Source organism: Sceloporus occidentalis, unplaced genomic scaffold, assembly GCF_023333645.1.
Source record: "Sceloporus occidentalis isolate IW3139 unplaced genomic scaffold, rSceOcc1.0.p SCAF_4, whole genome shotgun sequence".
In the NCBI taxonomy this organism is placed as follows: domain Eukaryota; kingdom Metazoa; phylum Chordata; class Lepidosauria; order Squamata; family Phrynosomatidae; genus Sceloporus; species Sceloporus occidentalis.
This window is the reverse complement of record NW_028316984.1, coordinates 61,138,464-61,161,410: the sequence shown is the minus strand read 5'-3', so window position 1 is coordinate 61,161,410 and position 22,947 is coordinate 61,138,464. Positions and strand designations below refer to the sequence as shown.

The following is a 22,947-nucleotide window of genomic DNA, read 5'->3' as shown; positions in this document are numbered from 1 at the left end:
AAACAAATACACTCACTTGGCTCCATAGGCAAATATTGTAAGTCCGATTAGAACTCCTATACTTCCATCCAGGTACCAGACAGAAGCATTGTGTTTAAAGACTTCTGCGCTTAGAAGAATAGAGAATCCCATGATTCCTCCTACCAGAGAGTTGAAACCTGAGAAGAAAAGTATGAATTAAGGCAAAGAGATACTAATATGATTAGATTACAGAGAGATCAATTTAAGGAGCAGCCAGCATCTCCAAAAAGTATGTACATGACTAAAGAAATTCCATTAAATGTATCACTGCAATCTCTGGTGCACATCCTTCATTTGTGCAGCAATATACTGAATTACTCACAGACACTTGCTTTTTAAAAAACAGAAGTGGTAGATAAGAAAAATGCAACTGTATCTGATGTTGTGGATTGCATTTCAGAAAAGCTTCTGCTAAATAAAACTTGTTAGTCTTTAAGGTGCACAAGACTGTGTTGTTTTTAAAACAATAAACTAATGAAACTGCCCTCTCATGGTGACATGTGTCTGTGAGCAGAGTTCCACTCAGAATGCAACACAATGGCCTGAATCCCAAATAGAGAAGACCCATAAAATTGGTGGTGTTTACCTACATGTCGACTCACCACTCAAAAAATGATTCAAGGTTGTCTAGTCTAGTTGGGAACTATCCAACAGGGCAATGTAAAATAGTAACATGAACAGTCATGCAGTAGGGCTGAGAAGCACTCATACTGAAAAAGGCAATTTGAAAGCAAATATAAAAAGATTTAAAAGGTCAAAGAAAGTGTAGGTCTTCTCTCATGACATCCATTCTGACACAGCTACTTTCAAAGAGCTGACTTTAGCCATTGCCAGCCACAGATCCAAGAACAAAGCACTGTCAATAGATGAGGGAGGTCACAGGAGCATATGCTGATGAGTAGAGATGTTTATGAGTTACAAATGTGCTCTCATTCCTCCTAAAATAATAAAACTTGTAAGAAAACTGAGTGTTCCTCTATGTTTTTTCAGGGTCTGGCCACAAGATGTCAGTCTGATCATCTCTGTTTCTCTAGCATCTCTCACACACATTCCCAAAGTTCTTGATATTTGGCTGCTGCTTATATTCATTTTCCTCTATATTTTTCTTGGTGCACAATGGGGTTAAAAGCATGGTTTATGTGTTGGATGGACACAGAGTATAAGCCATCCCTGGATGTTATGTTACCATGACAGTTATACCACACTCAATATTAGAACCAGTATGGGTTTAGTGGTTCAGGGTTCAACTCCCCACCTGGCCATGGAGGCCCACTGGGTGGGTCACACACTCTCAGCTCCAGAAAACTCTGTCGTAGAGTTGCCTTAATGTCACAAAAGGTGATAAAGAACTTGAAGGAACACAACAACAGCAGCAACAACAAAGGTTAATGATGTGATTCTAATGTAGCAAACGCCTGACATATTAGTCCATTACATGAGAAGTTTGACAGTCTCTGTACATGTATAGTTAGCATCAGTAGCAGTTAGATAAAGATGCATCTGTCACCAAGCTGCCTATTCTTTGAGTATCTGCCTTTGAGTGCCTAACATTTTTTTTAAAAAGGCTGTCTACGTTATTTTTCCAACTGCTGCTGCTGCTGCTGGATTTTCCCCTTTTCTTTGCTTGGAGCTTTTTCTTACTTGCAGCAACTGCCAGTAAAGAAACAGGCTCTCAGTCTAAAGCAGCATCTGCACTGCAGAAACAATCCACTTTGACACCACTTAAAGTGTCATGGCTCAATGCTCTGGGATTCTGAGAATTGTAGCTTTGTGAGACATTTAGCTTTCTCTGTCAGAAAGTTCTGGTGCCACAACTACCTACAAATCCCAGAATTCCATAGCATTAAGCCGTGGTAATAAAGTGGTATCAAACTGGATAATTTCTGCAGTGCAGATGCAGCCGTCAGCTCTTCCAACGTGGCATAGTAATTAATCCAAAGTCATAGCTATGATAGTCCAGAAAATCAGTATGCAAAGGGATGTTACCTTTGAGACGAACTTAAAGATAGAAGATGGCAGCATGAGCTTTCCTAGACTTGAGCCAGGGACGTAGCTAGGATTTTAGGAAAGGGGGGGGGGGGGTCCAGACTAAGTGCCACCATTATAATGGGGCTTGGGTGTGGCAGCACAGCAGCACACACCATTCATTTTTCTAATGGAAGGGGGGGTCCGGACCCCAAGAACCCCCCCCCCCCCGCTTGGCTACGTCCCTGCTTGGGCCTACTTCCTCCATGCACCTGAGGAAGTAAACTCAAGTCTATGAAAACCCATGCTTCCAGCTTCTTTCTTTCACTCAGAGGCTACACAGGCAGCCCATAAGGGGTGGCTGTATGCCACCCCTAGAAGTGCTGGGTTGGAGATGCAACAACTGCATGCCACGCCCCAACCCGGTGCAAAAAGATCCCGCAAACTGTGGGTTCTTTTTATGCCCCGGAAAGGGTATCATAGCCATGACAGCATGGCTTTTGGATGCCCTTTCAGCGCTGCATCATCTTAAATGCAGGTCCAGGGCTGCACCATGATGCCGCATGCCATCTAGTAGGACATGCAGCACATGGCACAAAAGGGCAGAGCCACAGCTTCCAGCATGTGGATGCTGTGCTGTGGCTCTGACTACAGGCTGGCACAAAGTGCCAGCCTGTAGAGCCCCTTAGTCTCAAAGGTACTACAACATACCTTTGCATACAGTATTTGATTGTTTACTGAGATTGTGGTTGCAAGAACACCATGAGTATATCTGCAATATTATAAGTGAAAACCAAGAAGTCTACCATTTACCCATTGTCTGTCTAAACCTGGCACCTAACTCTTACTTACATGGGTCAAGATCTTGTGTCGGCAGGCACAGCTACAACAATGGAGCTCTGTCAGCATAAGTATTTCTACTGATGCTTCCTCCCTTCTCCCACCCCTAAAAACTACCTCTTAATCCAGACAACGACCCAACCAAAAGATTTCAAAGGTGGTGCAGATTGTGGTACCAGGAAATGACATGTGCAGTGCATATTGAGAACAGGCCACTGGAGAGTCCTGCAGCAATTGTTTCTCTCAACTCACAGCCACAACAAGGAGATTGCTGTAATTTGGTTTTAATGTCATTGAATCATAGAATTGGACAAGACCACAAGAGCCATCCAGTCCAACTCCCTGCCACCACTACAGAAAACTGTAAATGTGACTCCCAAAAGGATATCAGCCTTTATTTTTGGGTGTGGGCAGCATAACTTTATTGTTGAGCCCATCCATATTAGCTATGTAGTCTTCTTGTTCTTTATAGGCTACTAATTGGCTAAGGCGAGTGGTGGTTTTACCAGGCCACTGCTACCACAACAGATCTTTCTGTTAGTGTGCTTGGAAAACCAGAGTTTGGCTTTGAACTTCATTTGTTATTCCTAATGAGTTGAAACAGTCAACAACTTACTAAATCAGTAAGTCTATTACTGAATGCCAATGGTATTACAGTACTTTTAAGTAGCAATTTAATGTTTTATTTTTTTTTGATAATGGGAAAAATAATGTTGTTGTTTTTTTAAAAAATAGCCATTTTAATTTTTGAACACTGTAACAGCAAATTAATTGTTTAAATTTCTCTTAAGGGTATAATGTCATTTAAATGACTTTCCTGAACCATTCAGGACTTACTGTACATATTAGCACTAAAACTACAGCACTAACATTCCTAAGCGCTACACTCCAGTATAACAATTTTTGTCTTCAGGGTGCCACGGAAGTTGTTCTCTCTAATCATGCAGGAACTGAATCCAGGCTGCACAGCACATGGCAATATCCTTAATTCTTTTTAAATAACAGTAACAACTTTTATCCAAAGCAAGTAAATTATTATTAATAATCATCCATGATTAATATTTAGCCTATCCATTCTCCTCACATGACAACTTCCAACTATAACTGTTCACTCTTAGATTCCCATTGTCCTGTCCATTCTTCTAGTAAAGGAACCCAACCGCAGGGGAGTTCCATCACCGCCTCAGTCAATCCCCAAAACATATTTGCCTCCCTTTTACTTTAAAAAAAAACCATATGTTATATTTCTCCAAGTAAAGTGTGCATTGGAGAGATTTGCTTTGTTAAACCCTACATTTAACTACAAAAGCAAATAAATCTACGGTATGTGGTCAGAATAAAACCTAATGTGATGGGACAAACAGAAACATCTCATCATGGTGAGGGCCCAACCAAAAATCATAATTCTTGAAAGGCACTCAATAGAAGACTACAGAGAGATCAGGAGAAACAGAAAGCTCCAGCCCTGCTAAGGTCTTTACACTCTTTTTCCCTGACCAATGGCAGGCTCCACCTGGAAGTTCTTCCAATGTGCTACAATGATGTCTGTTTTACAGAGGGCACTGGACGTGCATTCTTCAGAAGAATGTTTTAAATCAATATTTTAAAAATGAACTGAGTAAGTCTAAAAACCAAGTAATCTGCTAAGTCAAAAAAAATGTTCAGATATAAAAATGTTCAGCTCTCCCACCAAGTTATTTAAAAGGACTTGCAGTTCTACAAACTCTCATAGCAGGATGCAAATTAATAAGAAATAGAAACCAGCCAGAAACTCTGATGGAGAACAGACATGCTAATTCAGCTTGGCCAACTGCTGCTACCACCATCACCACCCTTACAATATGGCTGGCTTGCAGGTGGGAATCTCATTACTCCTAAAGATTCCATTCCATTAAACCAAAAATGTACAACAGAAGAAGAATACGTGCTCAGCTGTGTTTGACTAAAATAGCTAGAACACACAGAGAGGGAGAGAGAAGAAGTGAGAGAGTACACAGACACCAACCTAATTACAGTGTTCAGTCTCCGATTTTGCTAATTAAGAAAATCAGTAGCAATGAAATTATCACAAGGATGTAATTAAAGGAAAGGAAGGAAGGTTTCTTCATATTTTCTTTTTCAATATATATTTCTTTTTTCCTTACCCCAAATATTCTATGAGTCAAAGAGTAATCAGACAATTACCATCAAAGATAAATGACAACAACAGACCGTAATCAATATCCAAAAATGATAGCTTCCAAAATATCATATGAATCAGTGCTGGGCCATATCTAGAATTTGCATGTGCCATATACAGTATGTTATGTTCTGATTCTCAAAAATCTCTTCAGCTATTACACCTCTGGTAAGGTGAAGTTTGAGAGTCAATTTCTCTAACAAAATGAACTGAGTAAGTCTAAAAACCAAGTAATCTGCTAAGTCAATTTCTCTAACAATCCAATACAGTGCAATACAATACATTTTAATTCTTCCATGGAATCTGTAATTATGCTTTTAGCAACTTCTTCTTCATGAAATTTCACCCACACTGAGTTTTTTTTTTCCTTTAGCATCTTTAACCATTACATGCTACCTAGTATATCCCTGAGCTTGATAAAATTAGCTTTCCTGAAATCCAAGGTTCGTGTTTATACTCTTCTTTGATCTACCCCACAATCATGAATCCTAGCATTACAGTGATTGCTCTTCCCTAAAGTACCAAGTGCTTTGATTCCAGTGAACAACTGACCTCTCTGTTCCTTTCTTCACCTTTTGAAAGAGGAAATGATCTGCACAGCACATCAGGAATTTGTTTGACAGCCTATACTTAGCAAAATTATTCTCCCAACAGATATCAGGACAGTTGAAGTCCCCTACAACTGCTGGCTCTTGCATCTTGGAGATTTCTAAGATTTGTTTCTCAAAAGTATCATTCACCACATTGTCTTAGTTTGGTGATCTGTAGTACTGTAAATTCCTATCATAGTGTTGTTTTTATTTATTTATTTATCTAGTTACCTTTAGCCAAATGCTGTCAAATGGTCCTATCTCATCACTCACATGGATTTATGCGCAAGTTACAATCCACCCTCCATATTCATGGACTTGCTATCCATGGATTTGAACACCTGTAGATGGCATGCCCATAGGGGAAAGGTGGCGGCAGTGTAGGAGAAGGAGGCAGGGATGAGGAGGAGAAAGGAGGAGGAAAATGATGAAGAGTGGAGAAGAGGAGGGAGGGAGGGAGGGAGGGAGGGAGGGAGGGAGGGAGGGCGAGCAGCAGCAGGGTGATGGAGAGAGAGAAGAGACGGAGGAAGGTGAAGGAGGCAGGGTGGACTGGGAGTGATCCCCGGGAGTGGAGGAGCATGCCCTGCAGCAGCAGCAGCTGCTGCTGACTCAGTCTGGTGGCAGCCCTCAGCTCCATGCTGGTGGGCCTGGGACTGCTCCACCTCCACTGGAACAGCCCCAGCCCCATGCACTACAGGAAGCAGAAGGAGAAAGGAGCCTTCGGGAAGAACGAGCACTCCCACCTCCTCCCCCTGTGCCTGATTACTGCAGGAGATGCCCACCTTCCTGATCCCTGCGTTTCTACTGGTCTTGGAAGCCCCCCCGCACCTGGCACCCCTCAGCTGCAGGTACAGAGGAAGCAGGGAAGAAAAAGCAGGAGGAAGAGCAGGGAAGAGGAGGAAGAGAAAGGAAAAGAAAAGGAGGGAGAGTGGTGGCAGGGCGACAGAGGAAGAGCCATGGCTGCAGCGACGGGGGAAGAGGAAGAGGAGACGAAGAGGAGGAGGAGGGAGGAGGAGGTGATGGGAAAGAGGAGGAGGAGGCAGAGAAGAGGAGGAAGGTAGCCCCTACTGCCCACTGTGGTGAGAGCAGTGAGGCTGGCATCAAGCACATGGCTGCACCACCATCGAGTACTATGGGACTTGAGCATCCACTGATGTTAGTATCTGTGAGGGGATCTGGAACGGATCCTCTGCAGATACCGAGGGCCCACTGTAAGAGTATTTTCTTTAGCACAGTTTCCTTTAGTGTGCATTTGTTTCTGCATATTTATTAGTCATCAAGCTACTTCAGAGCACAAATTTTATCTTTTTAAATTCCAACATTCTTCAGAAGCCCACAATTTTCAAAGTACCAGAAAAAATATTTTTTAATGAACCTAAGTAACTCTGAGAAACAATATGTTTCACTCAATGGCAGAAACTCAACCAATTTGTTACATATATGCTAATTGAACAATTTAATATTCATCTCTACTGCATTTTGTCTCAGTGGCTTACTGAGTTACTGCCTAACTTTCTATCTGATATAAAAGCAGGAAAACATAAAGAACGTGGTCTCCTTCAACTTACCATCAGTTAACAATGCTCTGCTTGTAAGCACATTTCCCAACATAAATTTGATCACAGCCAAAGTAGTGCACAAGATCCCACTTAAAATGGAAACACTATAAAGAAAGTCATCCTGCAAAAAGATAAAAATGAAAAGTGTTACTGTATTATGTTAGTTTCTTGCCTCTTAATATGAGTTGCTAAAAGAATACAGAGATCTGAGTTTGAGCAAGCTTTTGAACACAGCTGGAAGCAGAGAGAATAGACACAGGAGTGGTTCATACATCTCTAGCACACTATGCTGAATAAAGCTGAAAGAGCAGCTTTATTCACTGTAAGTTTAGTGGAACAGTAATGTTTTCACTAGCCATCTAGGCTGCTGTTGCCCAAAAGGCCCTTTTCAAACACCCACCTACTTCATGTTCGCACTTCGCAGGTGGGAAATGTAACAGAGTCTCTGGTGACAAATTTAGACTCTCTAGTTCCTAAGGAGGAGATGGCATTCCTTATGAGCATTTAAACATAGGGAAAGTAGTTCTGGAGACAAAATGCAGTGGAGATAGATATTGATCTCCAGAATCTTTAACCCCCGCTAGAAATGTTCATATTCTGAACTGATTGTCAACCTCAAACTATCCTATGGTCTCATGCATGGTACAGAAGCAACATGGAGGGCAGGACTGAAAAATTATCCTTTTTTACTGCCTGAAAGTTCATGCCTTGCCCTTCTGGCTGCTGCCAGCCTAGAACAAAATATCTCTTTCTAGTAGTTGCGGATATATTTAAACATTTTCCTGCAGAGCTTACTGCACATGTACTGTACTGACTAAGACAAAAAGGAGGGGTATACAAATTCTTATTTAATAAACCAGCATTTTAACTCTTTTTATTATTTTGCGTTTTAGTGTTAATCAACTATTGCTGCACAATGCCTGAAAATATTATTGCAAAGACATTCATGGAATATATGCCAAGTGTTAAATAGAAGGGGTAGGGGAGGAAAAGAGAAGCCAAGAAGGAAAAAAGATTCAATTTTTTGCAGTGGAGTCTATTCAAATGCATGCAATGCGATCTAGTCAAAGAATCTGTGCAATGCTACTAATGAACCCACAGAGTGGAGCTATACACCACAACACCTGTATACATCTTCATTCCTCTATAAACCAATAAATTTCCCTCATACATATGAAGTGCATGCCTTAACAGACAAATAATAATAATAATAATAATAATAATAATAATAATAATAATACTTCTTTGCTGTCTTGTTCAGCTTACAGTTGTAAGGCAAAATGCATTAGTACCACCTGTCCCAGCATGGTTCGATCCAGATGCCTTGGACCAACTTCCAGATGTCTCATAACTGATCATGTTGGCTGGGGGCAATGAGAATTATAGACTAAAACTCTCAGAGGTCCCCAGATTGGGTAAACCTGCATTAAGTAAACTAGCAGGAGGTGAAGACACTTCTTGATAAGTTTTAACATGCATCATTTGTCAAGGGGAGGAACAGGAATGAGCTATAGCAAAAGTGCAGTGGAGATGCTTGTTACAGAGAAGACAACCAAATTACAAAGAAATGGACAGTGATCTGGTGGCTGCCATCATTGGGAACACTATGACACCTTAACAGCCCGTGTCTGGTATGAAGTATTACCTTTCCAAATTAATTCATCTTCCCAAAAAATAATCAGAAAAGACATTTTAATACAGTGCTAAATTAATAAAATAAGCCTGACCATCTGCTGCCATGTCCCTCAGGATGTTTCCTCTTTGATGCCCATATTTTTTACTTGCCATTGCTTCCAAAAATTATTAAATAAGGGGCTCAGTCTATTGAGCTCATTGTTCATTGCCTCACTATAGTCTAATTAGAGAAGCAGCACTGAATTATAAACAGAAGATTAATATTGATAAACCACACTTTTATAATGTGGAAAATTATTTGTGTTTAAAATGAGTCTGTTTTCTTTTTCTTTTCTCTTCTTTTTGATCTCTAGTTTCTCCATCATCTCTATTTGCCTAAATATATGCACAGAACTCTATTTGCTTTCGTTCCAGTACTGCAGCAAATCAATATGAGTTTGTGAAGTCGACAGCTTTCATGGTCAGCATCCATAATTTTCTGTGGGTTTTTCGGGCTATGTGGCCATGTTCTAGAAGAGTTTCTTCAAATATGAGTTTGTTTTTAAACTGGTATATTACCCTAATATACTGTTACTGAACAGTTTCAACTGGTACACAATTACCAATGCAGCAAATCTTACATCAGCCTAAAGTGTATGCAGCAAGACCAAGATTTATCAGATTATAATCAAAACATCTAAGTCCTCCCAGGTCACATACACATGTAACCCTTTTATCACAATAATCAGGGACGACAAATATCTGTGTTGCTGAGTTTATTTTTAAAAAATCAAATAAATTGAGGAGAAGGGTTAGTGTTAAAGATTATATTTCTCATAGCTTAGTAACATTAAATAATATGAATATAAGAATGTCAAGTTTACAATTTCTCTCTAAACTGGATTAATGTTTTCTACCAGATTACTGAATTAAAGCTTTTTTATGTCAATGAAGAAGAAATCTGATATTTTTCAAACATGAATGTCTACCTCCTAAACTCAAGAATGCACTGCTTTAATTTTCACATCTAACAATTAGATTTTATGCTGATCTATCACTTATGACTATCTCATTTTGATTTTAATTTTTTGCTGCTTTGTTATTCAGAGTGGAGCTTTGCCAATCAGAAAGCAAGCAGGCTGGAAAGAAGAGAGCATAACAACAGCTGGACACAGGCCATTTAGCCCCAAAATGGCCAGCCAGATGTTTCTATGAAGCCAAAACAAAAGAAAAAACAAAATAGCTCCTTCATATCTATGTTTCCCAATAACACACATTTCAGAGGTATACTGCTTCTGATACAGGAATTACTGCATGGCCATCATGAGTAGGAGCCATTAAGAATGTCCATATTGGTAACTATTATTAATGACTATTAGCTGTTTATAACCTTATCCTCCTGAAATTTCATATTTCTAATGGTACTTTCAATCGGCCCAAATAGGTGACCATTGCTATCACTTGTGGTACAAAATTCTACCCTTCTTTGCACTACTGTCTGAAGAAAGATTCTTTGTGAAAAGTTCTGTTCTGAATCTCTCCCCATTTAACTTCATCGGATTACTCTGATTTCTATTATTATGGGAGCAAAACATATCTCTATCCACTTTCTTTAGATGAGGTGTGGTCAGCTATGGAGGGTGTTGAGGCTGAACCCACCCATTTTTGAAAGCTTAAATGATACCAGACTGCTAATTCTGATTTTTAAAAGCACCAGGAAGGAGAACACCATTTAAATGGAGAACCATACACTTTACATGGGAAAGTATGTAGAACAGGAATCATTCATTCCTTCAGGTGTTCCTGACTGCAAAGCCCAGCAGCCCTAAACAACATAGTGTAAGCTGAGGCAGAGTGGTAGCTGGTAACTTCCATGTCAATGGGGCAATGAATAAAGGACCTAACCAACAGAAGTATTTTGGAGGGATAGCATTTAGCACCTTGGACAGCTTCTTTCGGACTAAAACTCAGAGCGGATCCATCATCTCACTGACAAGGATGCTGACAAGGAAGTTGGGAGCTGCAGTTCAGCAACAGTGGGAAGGCTTCATGATTCCCTTACCTGATGTAGAATGTACACAATGGTACAAATAAACTGAAGACCTAGTTTTCAGAAGGAAACTACAGGTTAAATAATGTTTCATTAAATGGTAAATAAGTATAGTTTAATTATCAGATTAATATCACTGTATAAAAATATGAAGTAGTGTCAAAGGGAAACTTGATTTAAATTGAACTTTTTTCCTGACCTAAATTACCTTGGTTTTGAGCAACCCACCCTGTAACAAAGGTAATTCTAAGATTACTACCTATATGACATTTCCCCAGATGACCTTTCAGTTACATTCCAAACAGCTGAACCACAAAGGAACATTCAGTATGAGCCATGCAGAGGTTCCAGCCATCTAGCCATGTCTTATTCCAGGGTACTTTTCCCGCTGAATGATAATTCCTCAGGGGTTAGTTTGGAAGTACCCCTTTTGCTGTGATGGTTTCTTTTGAACTTTTGCAAACGTTGAAGCTATGCTGAACTTCCTTTCATATGTGGATCATGTTGTTTGGACTACCTTAGTGCTATATTGTTTTAATGAATTCATAGGCCATCATTCAAAACATAGATTTTTGAACATAGCCCATCTTTCAAAACACAGATTCTCTAGGCGGTTTACCTTAAAGATCTTAAAATAAGTGTTAATAAAAACGAAGAAGCAGAACCAAACAACAGTAACCTGGAGCCATGTAAAATTCCATGATCATGCTTTCTCCTTCAGCCATGTAAAATTCCATGATCATGCTTTCTCCTTCAGCCATGTAAAATTCCATGATCATGCTTTCTCCTTCTGAAGGAGAAAGCATGATCATGGAATTTTATTTGTGAATACTGAATTCTGCTGAGCCACTGACCAGACTGGGAAAGGGGTTACCAGCAACTAACTCTATATACTGTATATCTGCTACCTCTGTCCTTGGAGTTCAGTCCCAGATGGCCAGCAGGACTTGCCTTGCAGCTTATATAGTCAGTTCAGTAGACACTGAACAGAAGCCCTGCTAACAGACAAAGCTAACAGGCATTTCCTTGGGTTCTGGTTCTGGGCATCACAATTCAAAAAGGATGTTGACAAGTTGGAGCATATCCAGATGACAGCAACTAAAATGGTGAAAGACACGGAAACCATGCTCTACGAGAAGTGACATAGGCGGGTTACAAACCGCCATATAGTACGCGACGAGCGCGTACTAGGGTTAGGAAGGGGGCGGTGCTTCCGCACCCCAACCCTAGTACGCGCTCCGCACGCACAAAATGCCGGTGGCTGTTCCACACGGCTGCCGCCATCTTGACGTAACGGACGCGCTGCTTCCACACGTCGCACCCTGGAAATGACACCATGAGTGCGCGACTAGCGCCTCACGGCATCTCTTCCAGGGCCTGAGAAGGAGTGCAATTTCCGCGCTCCTTCTCTGCAGCGTCTGGGAGCCGCACGGTTTAAAGGCTGCGGCTCCCAGACGCTGCAAGCGGAGGTGGAGCCAGATCACCGCTTTTCAGCGGTCTGTAACCCGCCTTAGTTAACTGGGTATGTTTAGCTTGGAGAAGAGAAGATTAAGAGCTAATATGATAGCCCTGTTCAAATATTTGAAAGATGTCATACGGAAGATGCAGCAAGTTTGTCTTCCGCATTTCCAGAGAACAGGAACTGGAACAACGGATTCAAACTACAAGAAAATAGATTCCACCTCAACATTAGGGAGAATCTCCTGGAAGGAAGAACTATTCGACAGTGGAACATACTGTCTCATAGTGTGGTGAAGTCTCCTTCTTTGGAGAATTTTAAACAGAGGCTGGATGACCATCTGTTTGTGGTACTTTGAATTTGTATTCCTGCACAGCATTGGGTTAGACTTGATTGCCCTTGAGGGCTCCTCCAACTCTATGACTCTATGATTCTACTGCATGTCATGGCAAAAATCAGCAAATGGCTTGAGGCAATAACCATTTTAATCAATCAATCAATCAATCAATCAATCCTCTCTCTCTCTCTCTCTCTCTCTCTGTGTGTGTGTGTGTGTGTGTGTGTGTGTGTGTGTGTACGAATGACTAGTCACATTTTGATATTATTAAAGTAGCTCATAATTTGTCAGCTCAAAGGGGAAAAACAATGATCTACAAAACATTTGGATCGGAAACAAACAGTGCTGGTTATTGAATAATCACACTATAGTTGTTTCATGATTCATCAGTATGCAACATCAAATCAATAGAAATTGACATATAGCCTTCTTGGGAGCAAAGGGAACAGTCCTCTTTTATTGTTATTCAGTAATACTGAAATGCAACATAAGATGAAATCTTAACATACAGAGTACCTAACTAGCAAATACATTTCAAGTCAGTGCTCTCAAAGAGTCACCATGGAAACTGTATATTACAAAAAGCAAGCAAGACCAGCACTTGTGACATACCATTGCTGGTATAAAAACTCCCAGCCGTGGTTACATGCAAGTGCCCCTTGGGTCTAGATGAAAGCTACAGCTTCAATTACAGATTGGCTTAGAAACAGTGGATGTCATTTAGCACAAGAAAAAAATTGTCAAGTGGCAGTGAGTCAAGCAGTTTCCATATGGTTTAGTGCTAATACACAATGGATGTTCTGGTTTTACCACCAGGAGAAGTGCTACTTCAGAATTTGTTCGTATATGAAGTTGGATTTCCAAGAATTCTTTTATTACTGCATTCAGTTATTAATAGTTAGTGCACCATGCTCTTCTCTATACACACACATCACTATGAAGGGTGGACATTGGAATTTTTGCTGTTGTTGTGAATCTTTAAGATGTGGCAACCTTACAGCAGTCCTTTCATGGGGTTTTCTTAGCAACTTTGAGAAGAATTAAATGTGAGATTGTATAAAGTATTTGTATAGTTGACACACTTCCCTCAAGTGAGAAAACATACAGATTTCATTCTGATATATCCAGACTTCATTTGGGCAGTGCATAATAAATGGGGCCACCCTGACTTAGTGGGGCTGGCCTAGTTGTTGCTGGGGGGAGCTGCTTCTGTCAGGGCCTGGTAGGCCCACTTGGGCTCCCAGCATGCCTTGCCGAGATCAGGCGGGCCTGCCATTGGCCATTTTGGAGGATTAGCTGCTACAGTCTGCTGGCCGCTGCTGATTGGTTCAGGGGGCCGGGTAGGTGGTGCCTCCTCCTTTTCCCGGCCTGATTGGTAGTTAGGGCTATATAAGGCCACATGGCATCCTGCCTGGGCACCATTCTTGCTCGGCTCTCCTACTCTCCCTCTCTTTAGTTCAGGTGCTGTACTGTCACAACTTTATGCATAGGTCTTGAATCTGGTGGGCGGTTTCCAGGGCTGTGTAGCACTGGATTGGGAGTTCTTCAGGACCCAGGAGCACAGAGGGCATGCCGTGTGGCCACTGCGGGGGTCATATCAATTCTACATCTCCCGGTGACTAGGGGATCAACTGCAAACAAGCGACTGACCAGTTGCATGTCTGGAGAAGGCGTTTTCATTGCCCCTATGTCATCCCGAAGCTTGACCGTGATCAAGCAATTTGGTTTATCAACCAACCAGGGGTTGATTGATGTCAGATCCAGACCTTATGCTTTGGGGCCAACCGTACCCCTGTTCTGTTTGGTTGAATAAAGTTGTGGCCTTTCCTTCAACCTTGTATTAAAGACAAATATAAAAGCCAGCGTCACTCTAACTTATGAAAACATGTTTTTTGAACTTCCTGTTTGTAACTATGAAAAGCTACCATACAGATGCACCCCAATTCTACCTATTTGACCTTTAAGATGCACAAATCACGCTGCATTTTCAGTCAACATTTTCTAAGTCAAGGGCCCAGTGGTATGATAATGTAACAAATATAGGTATACTAATATTGCTATGGCACTGCATGTGAAGTAAAGGGATCATTGCTTATGACTTAGTTGCATGGAATTATAGTTTATACTCAAATATTATCCTGTGGCTATATGTAGCTTAAGATGCACCAATTTTTTGTCCTGCTTTTAAAACTTACACAAACGTGGCATCATTATTTCATTGCCATGGTTGCCATGGCTGCCATGGTTGCCTTGACCGACGATCTGCGTCTGAGCATTGACAGGGGGAGTGTGACCCTGTTGGTGCTCTTAGACCTCCCAGCGGCTTTCGATACTATAGATCACGGCATCCTCTTAGACCGCCTGAGGGGGTTAGGTATCGGGGGCACAGCCTTGCAGTGGTTCCGGTCCTTCCTCTCGGGCAGGTCTCAGAGGGTGCTACTCAGGGACTGTAGCTCCAGTAAGAAGTACCTCACTTGTGGGGTTCCTCAGGGGGCTATTTTGTCCCCGATGTTATTTAACATCTATATGAAGCCGCTGGGTGAGATAATACGGAGTCATGGTGCTGGGTGTTATCAGTACGCTGATGACACCAAAATCTATTTCTCCGTATCTCGTTCGTCGGCCTCGAATTCTGATGGCATCTCTTCTCTCAATGAATGTCTTCAGGCGGTAATGGGCTGGATGAGGAAAAACAGATTGAAACTGAATCCAGACAAGACGGAGGTGCTCATGGTAGCGGCCCCGAAACCAAGAATTGGGTTGCAACCTCCAGTCCTGGATGGGGTCACACTCTCCTCCAGTGACTGTGTTCGCAGTCTGGGGGTGCTCCTTGACTTGTCGCTCCTGATGACAAATCAGGTAAATGCGACGGTCAGGAGTGCCTGTTATCAGCTTCGGCTGATACGCCAGCTGCGCCCTTTTCTGGAAGTAAGGGATCTCGAGACTGTTGTGCACGCGCTGGTAACCTCACACCTTGACTTCTGTAATGCACTCTACATGGGGCTACCCCTGTGCTTGACTCGGAAATTACAGCTGGTTCAAAACATGGCAGCCAGGCTTGTCTCAGGAACATCTAGGAGGGACCACATTACTCCGGTTTTGAGGTCCCTCCACTGGCTGCCTATCAGCTTCCGGGCCCAGTACAAGGTGTTGGTTATCACCTTTAAAGCCCTAAATGGCTTGGGTCCAAGCTATCTCAGGGACCGCCTCCTCCCGTACAATCCTCCCCGCGCTCTCCGGTCCTCTGGGAGGAACTTATTGCAGCCTTTAAAATCTAGGCTTGCAGCGACCTCCCAGAGGGCGTTCTCTGCTGTTGCCCCCAAACTCTGGAACGACCTGCCAAATGAGATCCGTCAGATAACATCATTAGACAGCTTTAAAAAAGCGGTCAAGACGGATCTCTTCCGGCAGGCCTTTCCAGACTAACCATCCCGGCCCAGGTTCCCTGATTCCCTCATTCGTCCCGTGGCCCCATCTTAGTGATGGTCGAGGATCAACAGAGGGATATCAGGGTTTTTAGTTTTAATTGCTGTTTTTATGCTTGATATTGTGTTTTGAATATGTTATACTGTTTAATATTGTCTTAAGGGGGGGGAGGGATAAAGTGTTTTTAATTGTTATATTTTATATTTTACTGTTGTCAACCGCCCGGATTGGTTTGCCACAGGGTGGTATATAAATAAATATTATTATTATCATTATTATTATTATTATTATTATTATTATCGCAGCAAAATGTAATTTGAAATAAGCCAAACAATTGTAATAATTGTATGTTTAAATAATGTTTGATGGATTAATTCCCCTTGTTATGATTGCTAAGGTTTTTATGATTGTGTTGTTTTTAATATGTAATTAAATTTATATATATATAAAAGATGTTTCCTTGTCACTCTCCTACTGGAGGATGGATATCATCATGGCTGAATTGTATCTTGAGGTGTCTGCTTTAAGAGAACATATGGCATTGCATCTAAACCATTCTCTAAGGTTTTTCTGTTTTAGAGAATAATTTAGATGTAACACAGTATATAACACATTTATTATAGCATAAAAGAAGCCTCAAAGAATGACTGGGATGTGAGGAGTGATAGGTAGTCACTGAGGTACAGCCAAGTGAACAAAATCATCAACTGATATCTAACATGCTCCAGGTTGTGTAGACAGGCATCTTCTGACTATCTGAATACAATGGCTCAGGCTATTACAAGATTTCCAGCCAACTAAAAAGCTGAGAGTCAAGCTACATGTTACATTACTGATATAGTAACCAGATTCCTAAAGGAAACAGACTTCACTTTACATGAAAGTGCAACCCTCTGTCCTAACCTTTATTCATAAAAATGACCCCACCCACTCCACAGCAGACAGCAAGAGGGATAAAAAACCTCTCATTGTGATCATAAAAGGAAATGTACATTTCCCTTTATGTACAGATCAGTTTTCCGGCTTCCCTTCCTTCTGCTACTGTTTATGCCCCCTCCTCAAATCTGCTGCTGAAAGTAAAGGAGACACTTTCGAACAGTCTATGATATGCAGGTGGAGAAAATCATTCACCTCTTCTGTGTACAGAGGAGAAAATTAGAATATATGCCACTCCCATCTCCCAGTACTTTCATCTTCTCAATATCATCTATTGTTCACAGATGGCAAACCCATCTCAGAATCAGGCCAAGCCTTAAAAATAAAATTAAACTAGATGAAGGCATGTTAACCAACCACTTTTCCAGTTGCCAATTACAGAATGACAACATAACATTCATACTATGTCTTTGGTTCTATTGCATGTCAGTCCTAAAATAAATATTTATATCACAAGCTACATTAAGAAGAGGAGGAGGAGGAACCTTATTCCTTCATTCAAGTCACCACACTCTAAAGATGCAAGAATAATAAGGTTAAAAGCATGAATGTCAGCTGGCAAATGGAAAGTGAGTTGAGCATACAACATACAACAAAATAAACTAGGATTAAATTTTTGGAAACACCAGCATTCTAGTGTATATCATTATTCATGTAGCCCTTTTTAAAAAATCAACATCTATAGGTGGATAATATAATATTTTTATTAATACCAACCATAAGATATTTTAATTTTTTCAAAACTTTTCATCAGCTAGGTGATTTTTTTTTAAAGGTAAGCAGGAGGATCACAGAAGTCCAAACTTCAGCCAGGCATCTTGATTACACACTTTACCACACCAGCCGGTTGTCCCACCACAACTGCACTAGTTTAGGAATGGAAGCATACCAGTTTAGCATGATTTCTTGTCACACTTCTCCCAACAATAGAGCTTTGGCAATTCATAGCCACTGCCAAATGCCACCTTCCAGGAGTGAGGAGAAAGAGCCACCACCACTGAGCCAGTCAGCCTTGGGAAGTAATTAGCAGCTCCAATCACTGCTTCTGCCTCCTCCCCAAAAACTCGATGCTGCTGTGTGCACAGCCACTAAATCTGGTGCGCTGGCTCTCAATGTTTTAAAGAGATCTTCAGCTGCTGGGGAAAGGGGAGCATGGAAGAAAAGCAATGTCATCCTGGCTTCAGGCACATAGAGACCAGCTGGCCTGGCTGGGCAGAAAAGCAAGTTGAAAAAGGCCAGACATCTGAAAGTGCATAGAGGGGAGGTAAAGAGATGACAGGAAAACAGCCTGCTTGGGAATTATGAGGAGAAGGGGGAAAATCATGCCCCTTCACACCACATGTCTGCCTGAGAAATGAAAATGCATCAGAAGGGACCTATCGCATGAAGGCAGTAATGGAATAGCAGCGAGACTGAGAGCCTATTAGGAGGTTTTGTCCATCAATGAAAAAGGTACACTACAGTAATGAATGGAATGCAAGGCAGCAGCAGATAAGTACCAGCCAAAGATTATTTTTAGCAATAGCATTAGTATTTACATTTCCATACCGCTCCATAATGAACCCAGCACTCTCTAAGCAGTTTACAATCTGTAAACCAATTGTCCTCAACAAACTGGGTACTCATTTTACCGACTTATGAAAGGATAGAAGGCTGAGTCAGGCTGGAGCCCTCTGGGATCTAACTCACAATGTTGTGGCTGCAATACTGGCATTTAATCACTGAGCTATCGGGTCTTAAATCTGGTTTCATCCTGTTAGAATTCTGCTTTTCCAGCCTCATGTGATAAAATCATATGAGAGACCATTAAAGCAAATGCCAAAACAGAGAAATCAGGATGCCATGGGTCAAGGGTCATGTCTCAAATTACACCCAACAATGTCTACAGGGATGCAGAGAAGACAGTGTGTTTCCATCTCTAAATAAATAGGTTTTTCTCCAATAAAGGAGTTTGCTTCTAGAATTCCTTTCCTGCTATTTAAAAACATATCAAAATTGCTAGCTGGTGCTACAAATAAACAACAGCTTCTTAAGTTTCATTTTATACTGGGACTAACATATATGTGTGTGTGTTCTTTCTTGGTGAGACAAATGAAAAATATAGGGCAGAGCATTTGTTTTCCTCCCAGAAAATTACATCCTGGCCATACTAATGAAAGCAGAATCCCAATGGCGCTGGCCATCATATGGATTATAGGGCTGTCTGGGGAAATGTACATTCTGCCTGAATTGAAAATAGCTATTGATTTGCCACACCAGGTAAAGTCAGAGGCTTGCATTTTTCACTGCTCCTTTAAGTTGCCTCTACAGACAAGAAATTGTATGCAGTCCCATAGTGCATTATACCAAGAGATAGCCTGTATTTCTGTACTATTAAATTGTAAAATTATAATAAATTCTATTTAATTGTTATTATATGAGATACAGACTCATAAGAAAATTAATCTCTCTGAAAGAAACAACCACCTTAAGCAAAGGAAACTGAAAACCGAAAACCAGTATGCTGCCTATACTACCTGTTGATTTTCTAACCTAAGAGAATCCATTGACTGCTTAAACATCTACCGTAACACCACTCCTTGGAAATGTACAGGGCCTATACGGAGTAACACAAATCCAGACCTGGTTTGAAGTCCATTCTCGTTTTGAAAAATAGTATTTTGTTGTTGTTTTTTAAACAGCACAAGGAGCTCCTGCAATCTATTTAAAAGGAATCATCTAAGGCTGCATCTGGACTGCATAAATAATCAAATTTGATACCACTTTAATTGCCATAGTTCAATACTATAGAATTCTGGGATTTGTAGTTTGTTGCAGCACCAGAGCTCTCTGACAGAAGAGAAGGCTAGATGTCTCACAAAACTATAATTCCCTAATTCTACAGCATTGAGCCATGGTAGTTAAAATGGTACTAAACTGGATTATTTCTGCAGTGAGGATGAAGCCTAAGAGGGGCAACTCACTCTTCCACCCCTCCCCTTTTTACTAGGAAAAAAATGGCAATCTGAGGCAGCAAGAGAGAGTGCCCATCCCCTGCTGTAAATGAATTAATACTGAACAAAACAATCAATACAAGACAAGAAGAGGACACAGAAATATGAAAACCAGGGAAGAAGTGTCAAATTGTCGCAGACACAATGATCCTGTATACTCCAGCATCAATGGCAATGCATCCTGAAGCAGTGGACAAGCACAAGAGCTTGCACAGGCCTACAGCTAATTGGAACTCAAATACAAGAAGTTGCTAATTTCACCTCTGCATGAGGGAAGACTTTGTTGTTACCTTTGCAGCATAGGAGCCATAATGCTCATCCTAGGTCACATTCATCAGCAGAGGCTCCCCCACACACATAGAAAAGCTTTCCCACAAACTCAAGAAGGCTTGAAAAGGAGCAATGTGAAAGCTTCTATATGAACTTTATTCCATTTATATAATGTAAAAGAAGGGTCTCCCTCACCAAGTTTGAAGGGATCTATCAGAGAAGAACAGCAGAAGCAGGAGATGTGGATCTGAAAGCTGCTTGCCTCCAGAAGATACATTTGTTCAAATTTCCATCCGACACTTAAAATATTTCTACTTGTGGCTCCTGCTCCATCCTTGAACTTTATCGCATTGCCCCCAGAATGTCCCCATCGTGTTACCTAAAGGGGGTGTGACCAGAACGGGATGGGGCTAGAACAGATGTTATCACACAGAGGAATACTGCCGCTGCCGCTGGACATTCCCATTGCGTCCTACATCCATTCCAGAAGGCACAATATTTGAGAACTGTTCAAAAGCATTCTCAAAAATCGCACCCTCTAGAACGGATGTAGGACGCAATGGGAACGTCCAGAGGCAGCAATGGCATTCCTCTGTGCTATAACATCCATTCTTATCCCCATCCCGTTCTGGTCAGGCCCCCTTTTGGTAACGCGATGAAGCCATTCTAGGGGCAATGCGATAAAGTTCTTTGTGTGTATGAAGATTTTCATACCTGGCTCCATCGCTTGTCAAATGTGGCTCAAATATCATTAAAAGGTGGAGGAAGCGCACGTGTCTGGAAGCCAAGTGTGCTTCAATCATCATGGAAACATCGCTCCCTCTTTAATGTCCCTGAATCGTTCCTGGGAAGCAGATTTCCTATGAATGCAAAGTTTGTGTTCATAGGAAATCAGCTCCCCTTCAGGGACGTAGCTAGGATTTTAGGAAGGGGGGGGGTCCAGACTAAGTGCCACCATTATAATGGGGCTTGGGTGCGGCGGCGCAATAGCACACACCATTCATTTTTCTAATGGAAGGGGGGGTCTGGACCCCAAGAAACCCCCCCCCCCCGGCTACGTCCCTGTCCCCTTGCAACAATTCAGGGATGCTAGAGGGAGCAACAGTTCCTTGATGATTGAGGAAGTGCACCTGACTTCCAGATACACGCGCTTCCTCCATGTTTCAGGGATGTTTCATGGACATTTTAGCAGCGATACAGCCAGGTGTGAAAATTTTCTATGAGAGGTTACGTGTGTGTTGTATACTGCAATTGTCTTACACATTTTGTAATCTTGTAAGTCATTTTGTGAGGAAAGCATGTCTCGAAAGGCAGTTAAAATAATTTAATTAAATAACTTGTTACATAAATTGCAAGTAAGGATTAAACAATTTAACTCATGCAAACTTGTGTGTTCCTTCAATATTTTGCTACTCACAAAGAGCTGGTTTTATGTTCCTCATTGGACCACGCAGGGAAAGAAACATGTGTTATAACCACATGATTGAAAATCCTAGGGAAAAGAAACTTGTGGCACAACCACATGATTGAAAATCAGAGTCATGCAGCTAAAATTTCATACCATGCTTTGAAAAATCAATTTCTAAAGGGGAAATGATTACTGGAATTTAAAGCAAGTTAAATTTTTAAGAGTCTTCAGAAATAAGCTCGTCTGAACCAGTGTTAACTGTGCACAACGTGGACTTAATTCACAGATTAATATACAGGCTGTATAAATATTCCACATGTGTATAAATATAATGGAGACTTTACTATAACATTTTCACTTATAACAGCCCTTGTTGGAGCCCAACAGGGGAACCAGCAAGCAAGCTTTCTAATCTAGATGGTGTACAAATCAGCCATAAGCAAATCCTGGTAACGGTAAGAGGAATTTTTATTCCTATAATGTGAAGAATGCTACTCCACTGTATTTGGTTTGGTTCAAAAGAGTTGGTGAAGGTAAAAGGAATTTTTATTCCTATAATGTGTAATGTTATCCCTACATCAATGTATTTGGATCTGATGGAAAATGTTAGAATATATCTAGATGTAAAGGACTTCAAAACTGTCTATTGATGAAGTCAGATCCACTAACTTAAGACTTTATCACACAGGGGAAATCCCATGCAAAAACAGGGGTTTAAATGGGGGGGGGGGGAGAGAACCACAAAAGTGTGTTGATTTTCACACAACATCATTGCTAAACTAATGTTAACCCAAACAGAAAGTGGAAGGAAAGTAGACAAAAGCCATTCCTTTTTTACTTTTGGAAAATCCCAAAAATGAAAAGAAACAGCTTTTGTTTACTTTCCATTCAGATTAACACAAGCGTAACAATGTGAAAATCAACTCGCTTTTGTGGGGGTTTTCTACCGTTTAAATCCTGGTTTTGCACAGGATTTCCCCAGTGTGATACGCTCCTTACAGAATAGTGTGCTAGGGAATTTTATCTATAGTTCATCTTATTGCAACATCTGATCCTAAGCATGCTAATTAATCAGATAAAATAAAAAGGCTTACCACTTCTGGAAGCAACTTAGTCGCAAGGTCATGGATAGCTTTGATCACTATACATAAAGCAGACAGAAGAAATATCACACCCAAGATGACACAGGCTCTGTTAAAAGTGGGAAAAAAGATGTGTAACTTTTGGAGATCATTAAGTCAAGATGACTTATGGTAAACATAGGAAACATCACTGAATATAATCTCTATACAAGAAAGAT

General features: G+C 41.1%; 1 protein-coding gene across 1 annotated transcript in view; it reads right to left on the bottom strand.

The window, feature by feature from the left end:
* Nucleotides 1-22,947, bottom strand: part of TMEM163 (transmembrane protein 163) — a 106,762-nt gene that overhangs the window by 3,492 nt on the left and 80,323 nt on the right. The window contains exons 5-7 of the mRNA XM_089520138.1: nucleotides 22,742-22,838; nucleotides 7,164-7,275; nucleotides 17-158 (exon numbers count right to left, since the gene is read on the bottom strand). Coding sequence (XP_089376264.1) covers nucleotides 17-158; nucleotides 7,164-7,275; nucleotides 22,742-22,838 — 351 coding nt within the window. The remainder of the gene's footprint in view (nucleotides 1-16; nucleotides 159-7,163; nucleotides 7,276-22,741; nucleotides 22,839-22,947) is intronic.